This window comes from Onychostoma macrolepis, chromosome 05 (assembly GCF_012432095.1).
Source record: "Onychostoma macrolepis isolate SWU-2019 chromosome 05, ASM1243209v1, whole genome shotgun sequence".
NCBI lineage: Eukaryota > Metazoa > Chordata > Actinopteri > Cypriniformes > Cyprinidae > Onychostoma > Onychostoma macrolepis.
In genome coordinates this window covers 17,872,393-17,889,465 of record NC_081159.1, presented here as the reverse complement: position 1 = coordinate 17,889,465, position 17,073 = coordinate 17,872,393, and the positions used below count along the sequence as shown (strand labels likewise).

General features: G+C 39.3%; 1 protein-coding gene across 3 annotated transcripts in view; it reads right to left on the bottom strand.

The window, feature by feature from the left end:
* dab2ipb (DAB2 interacting protein b) overlaps positions 1-17,073 on the bottom strand; it is a 159,630-nt gene that overhangs the window by 120,586 nt on the left and 21,971 nt on the right. For 2 of the 3 annotated variants that reach the window (XM_058777508.1, XM_058777509.1), the window contains 2 exons: positions 8,074-8,195; positions 1,058-1,184 (listed from right to left, as the gene is read on the bottom strand). In XM_058777508.1, the coding sequence (XP_058633491.1) occupies positions 1,058-1,184; positions 8,074-8,195 (249 nt within the window). Of the gene's footprint in view, positions 1-1,057; positions 1,185-8,073; positions 8,196-17,073 lie in introns of those variants that run through there. The other variant, XM_058777510.1, reaches the window with a different exon arrangement.

The window sequence follows — 17,073 nt, the reverse complement described above, 5'->3', positions numbered from 1 at the left end:
TCATTCCCATTCAATAAGTATCAGCTGCATGCAAAGGGATCAACATTTGGTTTTTCAACCACTGAAAATGGGTAATATTCAAAAATATGGACATGGAGCAACATTGAGATCCCCATATCTCTGGCACTGAACTATATAGGGCCTTGAAAATGAAGATTCATAAAGTTATTAGGAAACAGAATCTAAAAGTATTAAGATAACTTTAATACTTCTTGAATTACATGCACACAAACTTTGGAAAAACAATATTTATGGCACTCGGACAGGTATATTGTATGCAACTGTTTTGATAGAGGGAAATAAGATACATTTCTAGTTTCAACATTATGTGTTCCTCTTCAAAAGAAAATTGTATGTTCATTGGAAAACATAGATGCATTAGTAGGCCAGTAAAATAGCACAAAACAATATCAGCCAAATAAAGTATGCACACAACATAGATAACCGGTATAAATGTAAACAAAATAAAACACAATTAGTATAAAAGTTAGTCCAAACTATAAGAACGAAGCACTGGAAGAAACATCCTTTGACAGAAGAAAAGAATATTGCAGCCAACATCCTCCCCTGCTGGCCTCAATGAAAATGACATGGCATAAATAGTATAAGGTAGCATAAATAACTATTTTTTCGCATAAATAACTATTTTTTCAAAGAAATAAAAACGTTTTAGTCACAAGCATGGTCTGAGTACATATATATTTGCTCTCTTTATTAATCACGACAAATGTGTTTGTCTGCAAATATGTATCAAAAGTTTGTGACAAAAAAAGTGTCAAAACAATTGACCGATACTTCATATTTAAAATATAAAATAAAATAAAATAAAATGATACAAAGTAATGGTGGTTTTATATTATAGGATATTTTGGAGAAAACACATTTTGACTAAGACTTTATAAACTTTTTTTCATGCACAAAGAGTTTACTTTAAGAGTCGAAAATAACTACAAAACTATAATAAAAGCTTTAAATCCCCTTATATTCCCAGGTTTTCTATGACCACGAGAGACCCTGGCTGTGTTGTAAACATGTGGAGTAACAGTAGCATACTCACTGCTGTCCACTGACAGATGACACTGGAATTCCGGGAACTGCGCCTCCACAGGAACACTGATGGTGCGACGCAGCAGTCTGGATTTGCAGGTGTCAGGCCTCCTCTCCTGCAGGAGCAGAGGGTGTACCTGACAGCGGAACACAGGAAAGAGAAAGAAAGACACAACTGAGCACATATTTGCCTGCCTCTCATCTCATTATTAATATATTCCATCTGAATTGAACAGATTTAAGTCAGAAAATCAGAGGCAGCAAGACAAAGAATTCAATAAAACAAGCAAACAGATGGACAGAGTGTGAATATATTAAAGGGTTTCTAGCGACTTATATTACTTATTGAATATGGCTATGCTATTTCATATAGCTAAATAAAATAGCTAAAAGCTTAATCTTTTTTATGGATAGCAAGAAATATTTATGGTCTATTTTTTGGTCCAGTCTAATTTTTCTTAATTTACTCACTATTGGTTGGTATGGCAAAAAGTTCTACTGAGAGGAATACAGAAGGAGAAAGAGGAAGAGAGAGCAACTTAACTCTGGGGAATTCAGCGTCAGATCTGGGCAGCTCTGACTGCCAAAATGACCTTGCGTTCCTTCCCAGAATCATGTTTCCAGCACACATTCAGCCCTCATGGTGTTATAACCAAACTCTCAGAACGTGCATTCTCTTGAGACTGTGCTACTGTGCTTTTGTTGTTATTACCAACTGTGAATTTGCCCTAAAGAAACAGTCCACATTCAATTTCAGCCACAGCAATCTGGTTTACTGACAGTCCAAATCAATTTAATGGCACTGACATATTAGTTTCATAACCATGGTATTTGCCAAATACTAAAAATATTTTAGGTCTGAAGTCAATGTGGAGTAAAATTTGATTCATATTATTACTTTTCATATTAGCACTTGCCTGTAAGCTGATTCTTTTCTTACTTGGGAGAGTGATCTCAATTAAATGAAACAACATACAGTGCTAAAGGGATTAGCAAAAATGATGATATTTTGGAGGTGGAAAAAGTCATACAAAAGCCAAAAACAGTTAATAAAAAAAAAAAAAAAAAAAAAGGAAACACACACACACTTTTGCTTCAATAAACTCCTATTTTGCTGCTGCTTAATAGTTTAAGGTAGCTGTTAAGTTTAGGTATAGGGTAGGATTAAGGGATCTAAAATATGATCAGAATAATGTGTGCTTTGTAAGTAATTATAAGTAATAATATGTAATAATATAAGTAATAATAATATAATAATATTTGTAAGTAATATGCTAGTAATATGCATTCTAATAAAGCAACTAGTTAATAGTGAGAATTGGTCCTTAAAGTGTTACCAAATAAATAACGAGAAAACTAAAGAAAACTTTGTGCCAAGAAAGCATAAAAACTAGGTTTTTACAATAAAAAACATTGTGGCATGCATATTTCATACAGTTAAACTCCAGATACCTCACAGCTATATGGGAGCATTGCACAAGCTTCTATTATTGTAATACACAACTAGTTACAGTATAAATACTATTACCCTAACCCAAACCCTAATAGAAAACTTTCTGCATTTTTACAATTAAAAAATTACAAATGAGAACACTCCCAAAAGGAGATTGTCAGATTTAGCTATGTCTACAAATTTGCTCCCAAATAATGGTTAAGTACACACACAATACCTAAATATTTACCTACATCATATGTTGACCTCTTGTATAAAAACTTGTATAAAAAGCTGAGTTACTTCTTCCCCTCATAGAGTAAATTGAATTAAAAGACAACATTGTACTTTATATGAATAAAATTGCTGTCTGAACACATACATTTCCAGCACAAGAGCAATTTTTTTTTATTTGTGGATAAAGACAACACTGTTTATTACTTCATTTACTTTACTTATCAAAGGCACCTTTTATCATGCTACTTTTGGCTAACATGCATAGTAATAAAAAATAAAGCTCTAGGCAAGTGTACGTTAGTTGGGCTCATGCAGCAACATCCAGGACGATTTTATAAATACCGGTAAATGGATGGGGAAAAAAATTATTCTATAAGTACAGTAAGTACATAAACAAATTTCTTTAAGCATTAAAGATCTGGTATTGCCAGGAGAGAATCTGTCTTTTGCTCCACCTCAAGCAGAGAATCATTCACCACTGCTCTGCCTGGCCAGTAATAGAGGAGTGGAGATTTATTACAGCGGTGCTCTCTGGCTGATAACAGAGGATTCGACATACAGCATGAGCTATGGACGAGCGGAAAATTCTTTATCGACCACAGTACACAGCATATATTCTTTGCAAGTGTGAGCCATCTATTGATTGTCCCTGTGGAATGCCGTGTGTCTTGACTGCCAGGCCGAAAAGTGAGCTCCAGGAGCCTGCTGATGTACCGCACTTCTGCACATGTCACAATGACAAACTACACAAAGCTAACACGCTACTCGCTCTCATGTGCTCGGACTAGTTCAGTCACAACCAGCACAAAATACTTTGCCCTTCTGCCTCTTCCCTTCTTTTTTTCTTAACACTAGATGTCTGGTTTTTCTTTTTAGTATTTGTTACTGTGCAAAAAAAGCAAAGTGAACGTGTAATTTATTCCTGTGATGGAAAAGCCATTACTCCAGTCACTGTGTCAAATGATCTTTCAGAAATCAGTATAATATGCTGATTTTGTGATCAATGAAGATTCAATATTATGATCAATGTTGAAAACAGTTGTGCTGCTTATTTATTTTTTTCCAGATTCTTTAAATAGAAAGTTCAAAATAACAGCAATCATTTAAAATAGAAATATATTGAAACATAAATATCTTTACTGTCACTTTAGATTTTTGAATTTAATGCTAAATAAGAGTATTATTTTATTTTTTAAAAATCTTACTGATCCCAAATTTTGAATGGTAGTGTATATAAAGATATATTCATATAATAATATATATATATATATATATATATATATATACACACACACTCCTTTCAGTTAAATCTTAGCAAAAACAAGATATACTATGCATACACACATATACATATATACACATACACACATATATTATATATATATATATATATATACATATATATATATATATATATATATATATAGGGGACAGCACCAGTGTTGCCAGGGTAACGGCACAAGTGGGCTATTTTGAAAATACAGTCGCGGGAAAAATAGAGTCGTGGGTTGCGGTTTTTTGGGCTACTTTTATAATGTACCGAGGCCGCCCAAAGTGTACATAGACAAATAAAAATTAAAATAGAGCCTTTTACTAATGTGTATTATACTTGGAATGTATCCCTGGCAACTTAAGAACAGAGGCGGTTAACATCAAACAACCTGAGTTACAGCAGAGCATAACGTTACATGTTAAGGCTTTTACACAGCAGAAATAAACATGACAACTGCCACTATAGATTATATAAAATAATAAACACACGATTACGACAGGATATTTGTATGTGATTTTCTTGAATGAATGTGTACATCTGAAATGCTCATTTGTGCAGCGATATAAAAGGCTATAAATAGCATATTTTAACAACAGTAAACGACCAAATTCCACATGTGATCGTAAAAGGAAGTCATTACAAACACTCGATGGTGGTTTGAAGTGAGTTCTGAGGAAAAGTGTACTATTAATCTCATAAATTGTCTTAAGTAGCATGATGCTAATGTTAGCTCTAATGCAGCTGCAGAACAGGTCTAATTCTTCTTTATAATGCATTTTGTCATAATACTTCACGTAAGGTCGCAAGAAATGTTTTGTTGTATTTATTTAGAAATACTTTTGATAATAGTTGGGTAAATGTATGGATTGAAGCGATGTGGCTTGGTAATGTTAAACGTTTTATTGCCAGTTTAAAGGCTGATAATGGCTGAATAAAAACAAAAGAATAATGATAAAAGAATAAAAAGGATTATGTCTCATACCTGGCGGAAGTGTGAAAGGTTCTTTTTCCTTAAACTAGTTTGTCATGCATTTCTTTTTCAACACATTTACAGGTAAATCCTAGTATTTTAAATTTGTGATTAATCATGATTAATCACAGTCCACGACTGTGATTAACGCGATTAAATTTTTTAATCGATTGACAACACTAATATATATATACACACACACACTGAACAAAATTATAAACGCAACACTTTTGTTTGTGCCCCCATTTTTCATGAGCTGAACTCAAAGATCTAAGACTTTTTCGTACACAAAAGGCCTATTTCTCTCAAATATTGTTCACAAATCTGTCTAAATCTGTGTTAGTGAGCACTTCTTTGCCAAGATACTCCATCCACCTCACAGGTGTAGCATATCAAGATGCTGATTAGACAGCATGATTATTGCACAGGTGTGCCTTAGGCTGGCCACAATAAAAGGCCACTCTAAAATGTGCAGTTTTACTATATTGGGGTGGTCCGAAAACTAGTCAGTATCTGGTGTGACCACCATTTGCCTCACGCAGTGCAACACATCACCTTCGCATAGAGTTGATCAGGTTGTTGATTGTGGCCTGTGGAATGTTGGTCCAGTCCTCTTCAATGGCTGTGCGAAGCTGCTGGATATTGGCAGGGACTGGAATGCGCTGTCGTATACGCCGATCCAGAGCATCCCAAACATGCTCAATGGGTGACATGTCCGGTGAGTATGCTGGCCATGCAAGAACTGGGACGTTTTCAGCTCCCAGGAATTGTGTACAGATCCTTGCAACATGGGGCCATGCATTATCATGCTGCAACATGAGGTGATGGTCGTGGATGAATGGCACAACAATGGGCCTCAGGATCTCGTCACGGTATCTCTGTGCATTCAAAATGCCATCAATAAAATGCACCTGTGTTCGTTGTCCATAACATACGCCTGCCCATACCATAACCCCACCGCCACCATGAGCCAGTCGATCCACAACGCTGACATCAGCAAACCGCTCACCCACACAACGCCATACACGCTGTCTGCCATCTGCCCTGTACAGTGAAAACCAGGATTCATCCGTGAAGAGAACACCTCTCCAAAGTGCCAGATGCCATCGAATGTGAGCATTTGCCCACTCAAGTCGGTTACGACGACGAACTGCAGTCAGATCGAGACCCCGATGAGGACAACGAGCATGCAGATGAGCTTCCCTGAGACGGTTTCTGACAGTTTGTGCAGAAATTCTTTGGTTATGCAAACCGATTGTTGCAGCAGCTGTCCGGGTGGCTGGTCTCAGACGATCTTGGAGGTGAAGATGCTGGATGTGGAGGTCCTGGGCTGGTGTGGTTACACGTGGTCTGCGGTTGTGAGGCCGGTTGGATGTACTGCCAAATTCTCTGAAATGCCTTTGGAGACGGCTTATGGTAAAGAAATGAACATTCAATTCACGGGCAACAGCTCTGGTGGACATTCCTGCAGTCAGCATGCCAATTGACCTATCGGTAAGCTCCCCCCCTCTTAGATACTGTTGCTCCCTCGGACAAACAAACAGAGTTGCTCACTGTCTTACAATGACAGCTGCAGGGTCAAAACCTTGTCCCACTATGTTTTTGCACAATTTTGGACACAGAAGGCCACCAAATGGGAATTAAATATTCCATGGAAGGATTTATAAAATATTTAAAAATAAATACGGTGGGTAACTCAAAGCAAAGGTGTACAGATCACGATGCAAGCGGGAGAAGTCTCATACGGTCGGTCATCACGCAGGATCAACACTGTTCATGTATCGCAGGGTACGATTAAATTAATGTACATTTAACCAGTTTAATATGGAGAGGCACTGAAATGTAGACCTTCGTTTATGTGTTTTCGACCTACACTGTACAAGACGCCAGACCAGTCCTCTATTTAGGCTGTACGTTAGCATGGACTCACTAACTTTAACGTTAATTAGTTTTAGCCAGAGATACCTTGCTAAAGCACAAGATAACATTAACGTGCTGCTTGAGCAGATGAAAATTGTAACTTAATGAGTATATGACAACCAGAAAATGAAAGTTTTTGTCTTCATTTGTATTGGGGTGAATACTTAGGGACATTTTGCTCTATTTTGTTTGGATTCAGGAAATGTAAGAAAATAAATTATATTGCCCATCCTCTCAGGATACCTGGAATCAGTGTTACGAGTAGCCCAGGCACATCGTTTTTCCATTTTTGAAGCATAAACCCCATAAAACCGATGCGAGCTTCGGATCTGCCAATGTTTCTCTATGGCACTGAAACCTAAAGATGTCAGAGTTCCGCTCCCCGTGCAACTGATACTTGATTGCCATTGGCTAGTCTGCGTTCGAGGGGAGGGGCTTACTGATAGGTCAATTGCACGCTCCCTCAAAACTTGCGACATCTGTGGCACTGTGCTGTGAGATAAAACTGCACATTTTAGAGTGGCCTTTTATTGTGGCCAGCCTAAGGCACACCTGTGCAATAATCATGCTATCTAATCAGCATCTTGATATGCCACACCTGTGAGGTGGATGGAGCATCTCAACAAAGGAGAAGTGCTCACTAACACAGATTTAGACAGATTTGTGAACAATATTTGAGAGAAATAGGCCTATTGGCTCTGTGTTTGGGATCATTGTCTCGCTGAAATGTCCACCCTCATTTCATCTTCATCATCCTGGTAGATGGCAGCAGATTTTTATCAAGAATGTCTTGGCACATTTTTCCATTCATTCATCGCGTTCACTCTCACTCCGCTCTGCACAAGACTGCGGCGCGTCACGGCTCAACGCATGCAATACATGCGCAGACACGGGAACCGGAGCTGATCGCGGCCGCTCTAGTCAGTCAATGCTTGTGTTGGGTTTATGCCAGCACATTTCTATATATATCTGATTTTTAACTATGACATATGCAGTGTGATCACATGCATTTCTAACAACCTAATTTAATTTCAATGACCCAACTGAACCCTCTTTACACCTATATTTAGCACTATCCACTTGATCAGATCACCTGAAGAAAAAATTAAGGAAAACTGTAACCACTTATGAAAAATCGTAAGGGCATGTGGGAAACATGAGAAAAAGCTCTTTCTGTGTCATTGTGTATAATACCTCCTCTTTGTCCAGCAGCAGCATTTGACAGTCTGTGACAACACAGAATTTGGGGTTCCAGACGGCACGTTCAGCACACGGGTGACCACATGACATCCAGTGGCCTGCAGGACCCCTCATATCTGACAAGACGGAAGGAAGACCAGAAATAGAGAATAATGAGAATGACAACAAAAAAAGCACCTGGAAAATCAGAAGACATGAGAGGTGAAGGGATTTCTCCTGAACCATCCGTTTGGATCATGTATTTAAAGACTGGCCTGTGCTTTTCCATTTACTCCGCCTCTTTAAAAAGTTCAAACAAAATCCTGAAAGATCTGCAAAGCAAACAGCTCCTGAACCTGTAACAGACATGTCTTCTGAATGAAACAAGAGCGCCTGGAACACATTTATATGGTAATGAGCCCCGTTCACGACAATGAGATTTCCAAATATTTTACCAAGTGAGCAAGAAATATTGCCATGTTAATTTGAGTGTGATATAGAGAATGTAAGTAAAGTTAACTACAACACTGTCATAGTGTTGCTTTTTTGCATCTCATATGGAAACATTGACATGCCGCATGGAACATTAATCTCATCTTGTTTCAGAACATTGAACTCTCTGTTCTCATTCTCATTCATGACAAACCTTTGCTTCTCATGCTGAATGAAGGTAAAAAGCCTTTTACAGCCAAATAATTAATGAGTTGAAGTTAGCTGTTACACTCTGTGTGCTTTACGATTGGAAACTGTGTCCATGGGTGTTCTATGAAACATTACAGATTAATGTATTATTTATCTTAACTAGTGTAACAGTGAATATGAAAAGGTCAAAAAACACTAGCCTATAACAGCAACTTTCTCACCATCCAAACGTGAGCACAGGTTCAAGCCTCAGGACAATAATAATGTGCCAATAATGATGTAATAATGTGCCAATAATAGTCTAGGTAAAACATAAGAGACAAAGGTTATACTTAAACTATGAAATATGAAACAGCAATATCTGAGCAACAGAACATCGTCATCTGGAGAGAGCTTATCCATCTGACCTCCTGAGATGCTTCTATGCTCGAAGAACCTATTCAAGAACACTTATTCTGTCAGAAAAAGTTTCAATCTCCATTTTTTTTTGTATGAAGATGCAGAAACACACACTTCACGTGGCTTGGAAAGCACAATCATCCACTTCCCCAACATCACAGTGTGACTGCTAGAATTTCTTTGTCACCTGGCAGTTACATTTTAAGGAAAAGGCAATGATACATAATGACTGGATCATCCAGAAACTACATGGCTGCAGTAATACAGAGAGAGATTAGAATTACTACGCAGAAACTGAATTCAGGAAATAATGTCTCTCAATAAAGGATGGTCACATGACCTCTTGCCTTTAAAAAAAAAATAAAAACTAAACAGAATGTAGTGAAAACATGGAATGCAAAGACAAATCCTGCTTCAGATTCATCTGACTGTACTTAACTCTTGCACAAGCAAGCATACAGAACAGAAGTGCGTGTATGTATGTGTATGTGTGTATGTGCGCGTTTTTGTGACAAATCAGGACATAGATTTGTATAATGACAAGGGTATGACATAGGTATTACAAGGAGAAGGTGACTTTTCAGGACATTACATGTCCCCACTTTCCAAAACGCTTATAAATCACACAGAATGGAGTTTATTGAAAATCTGAAATAGCACAAGGTTTAGGTGTAGGGTTGGTGTAGGGCAATAGCACATACAGTTTGTACAGTATAAAAACCATTATGCCTATGGGATGTCCCCACTTTTCACAAAAACAAACATGTGTGTGTGTACCTGTTTTTCTATTCAGGTGGGGACTTAAACCTGAATACACACAGACTCATGGGGACTCGTGTCACGGTGGAGACCTAAATTGAGGTCCCCACAGTTAAACAAGCTAATAAATCACACAGAAAGTTTTTTGAAAATCTAAAAATGCAGAAAGTTGTAAGGGGTAGGTTTAGGTGTAGGGTTGGTGTAGGGTAATAGAATATACGGTCTGTACAGTAAAAAAAAAGCATTACACCTATGGAGAGTCCCCACAAGGACAGCAAACCAGACGTGTGTGTGTGTGTGTGTGTGTGTGTGTGTGTGTGTGTGTGTGTGTGAGTGAGTGCTTGTGTAAAAAAGATCTATATTTTGCTTCATCTCTCATATCTTAGTCAACTTCATTACAATCTTCATTATTGCAAACATAAGCAGATTCTGAAAGAGTATGTGAGACTCTGTGCACAAGGAAATCCTGTAATCTTGTGATGAGAGATGTCGTATCTTTCAATTCAATGTGATTGTGCAGATGCAATTAGCAGCGCAGAAGCATTCTGAATGCCGGACACTGCACAATCAATGCCTGCTAGTTAATGAGCAATACACTTAATCGCCTCCTCAAAGGGACACACACAGCTCAGAGATTTGAACATATAAGGCAACCATTACAAGCCTATCATGTACACTGTACACAAACCCACATACTGCTTTAGAAAGATGAACATATGGCTAAACAAAAATTGCTAGAAGCAGTGACACTTCTCCCAGGATAGTGGTAGCTCTGAAGTGGCCAATCTGTTCTCCTCAAAGCACATATACCTATGGTCCAAGAAAAACAAAACACTATCTGGAAACAAGAATATTATTTCACTTCCATGTTTAGTGCCAAAAGCAACTGACAACTACTTTAACATAACTTGATAAAGGCTACAAAAAAAAAAAAAAAAAAACTATACAATAACTGAACTGGAACCTTACAAATGACTGTACTGAAATTGTCGCCTTGGAATTATAAGGTTCTATCTGACATTTTTGTCAAAATTGAGTTATTCACATATTCTTATTCTGTGACAACTTATTTACATTATGTGAGGTTTTTTTTTTTAGTTTTGTACATTCTAGGACTTTTTATTTAGAAAACAAAAAGGTTCTATCTACAAAGTCGAACTCTAACTTGGTTCTATAAGGTTCTATCTGTGTATCAGCCAATCAGCACTTCGAATGCACGCAAGCGGACCAATCAGGATCAACGTTCTTTGTCATGTCGCCGGACTGCTCCGTAACACCAGGAAAGATTAAACAACAATAATTATGTGTTTGCATAATCAATAAGTGCAATTCACCTTTATTCCACAAAGTGGCACTGTTTAAAACATAATAATGACTTTTTCACTCATAATTAGCGCATGCATAAAACAAATAATTATCTGCATAAATTGAACTGGCTTGAATGGCTTTACTGCAGAGCAATTACTGTACATAATGAAATATACAGTGAGGAAAATAAGTATTTGAACACCCTGCTATTTTGCAAGTTCTCCCACTTAGAAATCATGGAGGGGTCTGAAATTGTCATCGTAGGTGCATGTCCACTGTGAGAGACAATCTAAAAAAAAAAATCCAGAAATCACAATGTATGATTTTTTAACTATTTATTTGTATGATACAGCTGCAAATAAGTATTTGAACACCTGAGAAAATCAATGTTAATATTTGGTACAGTAGCCTTTGTTTGCAATTACAGAGATCAAACGTTTCCTGTAGTTTTTCACCAGGTTTGCACACACTGCAGGAGGGATTTTGGCCCACTCCTCCACACAGATCTTCTCTAGATCAGTCAGGTTTCTGGCCTGTCGCTGAGAAACACGGAGTTTGAGCTCCCTCCAAAGATTCTCTATTGGGTTTAGGTCTGGAGACTGGCTAGGCCACGCCAGAACCTTGATATGCTTCTTACAGAGCCACTCCTTGGTTATCCTGGCTGTGTGCTTCGGGTCATTGTCACGTTGGAAGACCCAGCCTCGACCCATCTTCAATGCTCTAACTGAGGGAAGGAGGTTGTTCCCCAAAATCACGCAATACATGGCCCCGGTCATCCTCTCCTTAATACAGTGCAGTCGCCCTGTCCCATGTGCAGAAAAACACCCCAAAGCATGATGCTACCACCCCATGCTTCACAGTAGGGATGGTGTTCTTGGGATGGTACTCATCATTCTTCTTCCTCCAAACACGTTTAGTGGAATTATGACCAAAAGTTCTATTTTGGTCTCATCTGACCACATGACTTTCTCCCATGACTCCTCTGGATCATCCAAATGGTCATTGGCAAACTTAAGTCGGGCCTGGACATGTGCTGGTTTAAGCAGGGGAACCTTCCGTGCCATGCATGATTTCAAATCATGACGTCTTAGTGTATTACCAACAGTAACCTTGGAAACGGTGGTCCCAGCTCTTTTCAGGTCATTGACCAGCTCCTCCCGTGTAGTTCTGGGCTGATTTCTCACCTTTCTTAGGATCATTGAGACCCCACGAGGTGAGATCTTGCATGGAGCCCCAGTCCGAGGGAGATTGACAGTCATGTTTAGCTTCTTCCATTTTCTAATGATTGCTCCAACAGTGGACCTTTTTTCACCAAGCTGCTTGGCAATTTCCCGTAGCCCTTTCCAGCCTTGTGGAGGTGTACAATTTTGTCTCTAGTGTCTTTGGACAGCTCTTTGGTCTTGGCCATGTTAGTAGTTGGATTCTTACTGATTGTATGGGGTGGACAGGTGTCTTTATGCAGCTAACGACCTCAAACAGGTGCATCTAATTTAGGATAATAAATGGAGTGGAGGTGGACATTTTAAAGGCAGACTAACAGGTCTTTGAGGGTCAGAATTCTAGCTGATAGACAGGTGTTCAAATACTTATTTGCAGCTGTATCATACAAATAAATAGTTAAAAAATCATACATTGTGATTTCTGGATTTTTTTTTTTAGATTATGTCTCTCACAGTGGACATGCACCTACGATGACAATTTCAGACCCCTCCATGATTTCTAAGTGGGAGAACTTGCAAAATAGCAGGGTGTTCAAATACTTATTTTCCTCACTGTAAGTGTCACTGTCGTTTGATGGTGGATGTGGTGAATAGCGATCAAAATTTTGTTTTTGAAGAGGCTGAAAACGATAGTTTTGAGAATATATTGAGATCGTGAATATGAGCCAGATGCTGAATGTATAGCCTACTGGGGAAATGCGCTCTGACGATGGCAGTGATGGTAAAATCATCTGCTCAAATCAAACCCTTCCAAGTTTCAAAAGGTAAGGAAGTATGCTTATTCTATTCTTTTTTTTATTTTTTATTTTATTTTATGTTCTTAAAATATCAGGAGAGTTTGCTATTGCAGCTATTAGAGATCCATCCGTGCTGGATATAAGTCTGGGTCGCTAAAGACCCGAATATGTAATGATTGGCGAAATATTCATGCAGTTTAAAGTCTTAATGTCTTAAATTTGACAACATTAAGCCTTAAATATCAAATAGTCAACAATTTAAATGATGGGGTCTTAATTACAACAATAAATGTCAGCATGTTATCTCAGCCATACTGATTTAAAGAGAATGCCATTTTCCCTGTGCTGCTTTTTGTGGAATAAAGTCCTGGTCAGATTGATTAGAGTAAGGTTAGCTGCCTTAACTGTTCCCTCAATAATGTGTTTAAATCCCCACTATAATCCTAGCTAAAATTAACATTAACACTGAACAAAATATTTAGTATTGCCCTTTGTGCCTAACTTAACTAAGAAAAAAATATTTGTCCTAAAATATGGAATAAATGTGATAAAGAAAGCATTACATTTACCTTTCTCATACATGTTGACATATTGTTACAACACTAGTTATGTTTTAAAACAACTATTTGTATTTCTTGAAAATTGTTGCTTCAATTAATGTTTTGCAAGATAGAACCTTATAATTCCAAGCGGAAAATGACTTTTTAGAATTAGAAGGTTCTATCTGCATTTGACCTGTTACAAAAATCCCCATTTAAAAATCTGAGAGGATTTTGATATTGTACATTTAGACTACATTTAATGTCTCTGTCATTTTCATGCAGGAATGAGACTTGTTCCCCATATCATTTTTGCTATATGGAATGCAAAAACTTTGAAGCTCAATATCTCAAAACCACTCAGAACGCAGATAGAACCTTATAATTCCAAGGCAACGAAATGCTCTAGACTGACAGCAATGCAGTGCATTCTAGGATCGCCAGAACAGGGACAAGCAAATGAATAAATTATTAAATTAAATATTGAAACATCATTTACCCTGTATTCAAATTGCCCTGCGATTGGCTGGTGGTTGTGCTAATTAAAAGCGACCACAGCGACTGTAAAAACTATTTAAACTGTTCGGGCACTGTTAGACCCCGGGAGAAGGCGATTAGTCACCAGAAGAGACAGACGGCAGTGCGTAAGTGTTTTAATACTCATTCTTAGCTCTGTTGTTTAAATTAATTCCTTGTTGCTAGGAAAGAATAGTTCGTTTCCTACCTATTTCTATTCTGCTTTTTCGTTGTGGTTTATATTTTTGATTGCACTTATTGATCATTATAATAACTGCCCTTTAGCTTAAACTCCTTTCCTGCACTTAAGTGCGAAGTGTTAGTTTCGATTTGAGCCATTGCCCTGCGATTGGCTGGTGGTTGTGCTAATTAAAAGCGACCACAGCTTTTTTTCACTCTAGACTGTGTATTTGTTTGAGGTGTGTGCGCTGACGCGGAAGCGTCTGCGGAAGCGTTCAGCCGTCGTGCTCAGCCTCCTCGTGTGAAGACCGAGGAGTGTAAAGACCTGCGACTTTTTCCTGTGCGACTTGAACCGAGCAACGACACCGAGCTACACACTTAAGTATCTTTTTCCTTCCTCACTCTGCTCTCCTATCCTCTTTCCTTCTACCTCTATCATGTGTCTCCAAAACATTCCGGTTCTCTCTCAGCCACGCTCTAACATCACTCGCAGACAGCAACGTAATACTGCTAACCTACGCCCTATCTCTACATCTTCCACTACACCTCTGGCTTTCTCTGTGGGTCTCTGGAATTGTCAGTCAGCCGTCAACAAAGCTGACTTCATTTCTGCCTTTTCTTTAAAATCCACTCTCAGCATCTTGGGCTTGACTGAGACCTGGATTCGTCCAGAAGACTCAGCAACCCCAGCTGCTCTCTACTAATTTCTCTTTCTCTCATACTTCGCGTCAAGTTGGTCGGGGTGGGGGTTCTGGCCTGCTCGTTTCACAAAATTGGAAATACTCAACCCACTCTACCCTTTGCAATTACAACTCATTTGAATGTCATGCCATTACTGTATCAGCTCTGATAAAACTCCAGATTGTGGTAATCTACCGTCCCCCTGGACAAATTCTAGCCACCTTCCTAGAGGAGCTGGACGGGTTGTTGTCCTCTTTTGTGGAGGATGGCATTCCACTCTTAGTCTTTGGTGATTTCAACATTCACCTAGACAAGCCTTATGCTACAGACTTCCACTCGCTACTAGCTTCATTTGATCTCAATCGCCTTACCACTACTAGCACGCACAAATCAGGCAACCAACTTGATTTAATTTACACACGCAATTGTACTGCAGATAACATTCTGGTACAACCGCTACATATCTCGGACCATTTCTTCATTACATTTACACTACATTTTGCTACCCGTGTGCCACCAACCCCCCTACCGGTTACTTTTAGACGAAACCTGCGCTCCCTTTCTCCTTCCCATCTTTCCTCTGTAGTATCCTCCTCTCTTCCATCACCTACCCATTTCTCATCTCTGGATGTAAACGCAGCTACTGAAACTTTATGCTCTACCTTAACTTCTTGTCTAGACGACATTTGTCCTCTCTCCTCTAGGTCAGCACGGACTGCCCCTTCTAACCCCTGGTTATCTGATGTTCTTCGTGAACATCGGACTAAACTCAGAGCGGCAGAGAGAAAATGGCACAAATCAAACAACCCGTCGGACCTCAGTAGGTATCAGTCTCTGCTCTCATCTTTCTCTGCTGATGTCCACACTGCCAAATCCTCACATTTCCACAACAAGATCAACAGCGCTCCAGACATGCGTAATCTCTTCAGAACATTTAACTCTCTCCTCTGTCCCCCTCCACCACCTCCCACCACTTCTATTACAGCTGATGACTTTGCTACTTTTTTTACAGACAAAACTAGATCGATCAGTGATCAGTTCTCATCTCCACGCACACAGGACCCCCAACCAACCACTTCCACTGCTAAACCTCCCATTTTCTCCTTCTGTCCCCTGACGGAGGCTGAAGTATCAAACTTCTCCTCTCCAACCATCCTACAACATGTCCTCTTGACCCAATCCCCTCGCACCTTCTGCAAGCAATCTCTCCCACGCTCTTACCGACACTCACACACATCATCAACACATCCCTCCTCACAGGCATCTTCCCACTGCGTTCAAGCAGGCTCGGGTAACCCCACTGCTCAAAAACCTACATTAAACACTTCTCTTATAGAAAACTATAGACCTGTCTCTCTCCTTCCATTCATAGCGAAAACACTTGAACGTGTTGTCTTCAACCAGGTCTCATTGTTTCTTTCACAGAACAACAAACTGGACGCTAAACAGTCAGGTTTCAGGAGTGGCCATTCAACTGAGACTGCGCTTCTCTCGGTCACTGAAGCCCTGCGAATTGCAAAACCCATTCCAAATCATCAGTCCTCATTCTGCTGGATCTATCTGCCGCGTTTGACACTGTCAATCATCAGATACTCCTCTCCACTCTCTCATCACTGGGCATCGCTGGAATTCCACTTCGCTGGTTTGAATCCTATCTCACTGGTAGGTCTTTCAGGGTGGCCTGGGGAGGGGAGGTATCCAAAGCACATACACTGGTCACTGGGGTTCCTCAGGGATCGGTTCTTGGACCCTCCTCTTCTCCACATACACTACATCACTGGGTCCCATCATACAGGCACATGGATTCTCCTACCACTGCTATGCTGATGACACACAGCTCTATCTCTCTTTTCAACCAGATGATCCAACGGTAGCTGCAAGGATCTCAGGTTGCCTGTCAGACATCTCGGCATGGATGAAAGAACATCACCTCCAGCTCAACCTGGCAAAGACTGAGCTTCTTGTCTTTCCTGCCGCTCCAACTCTACAGCATGACATCACGATCCAGTTAGGTTCATCAACAATTACCCCATC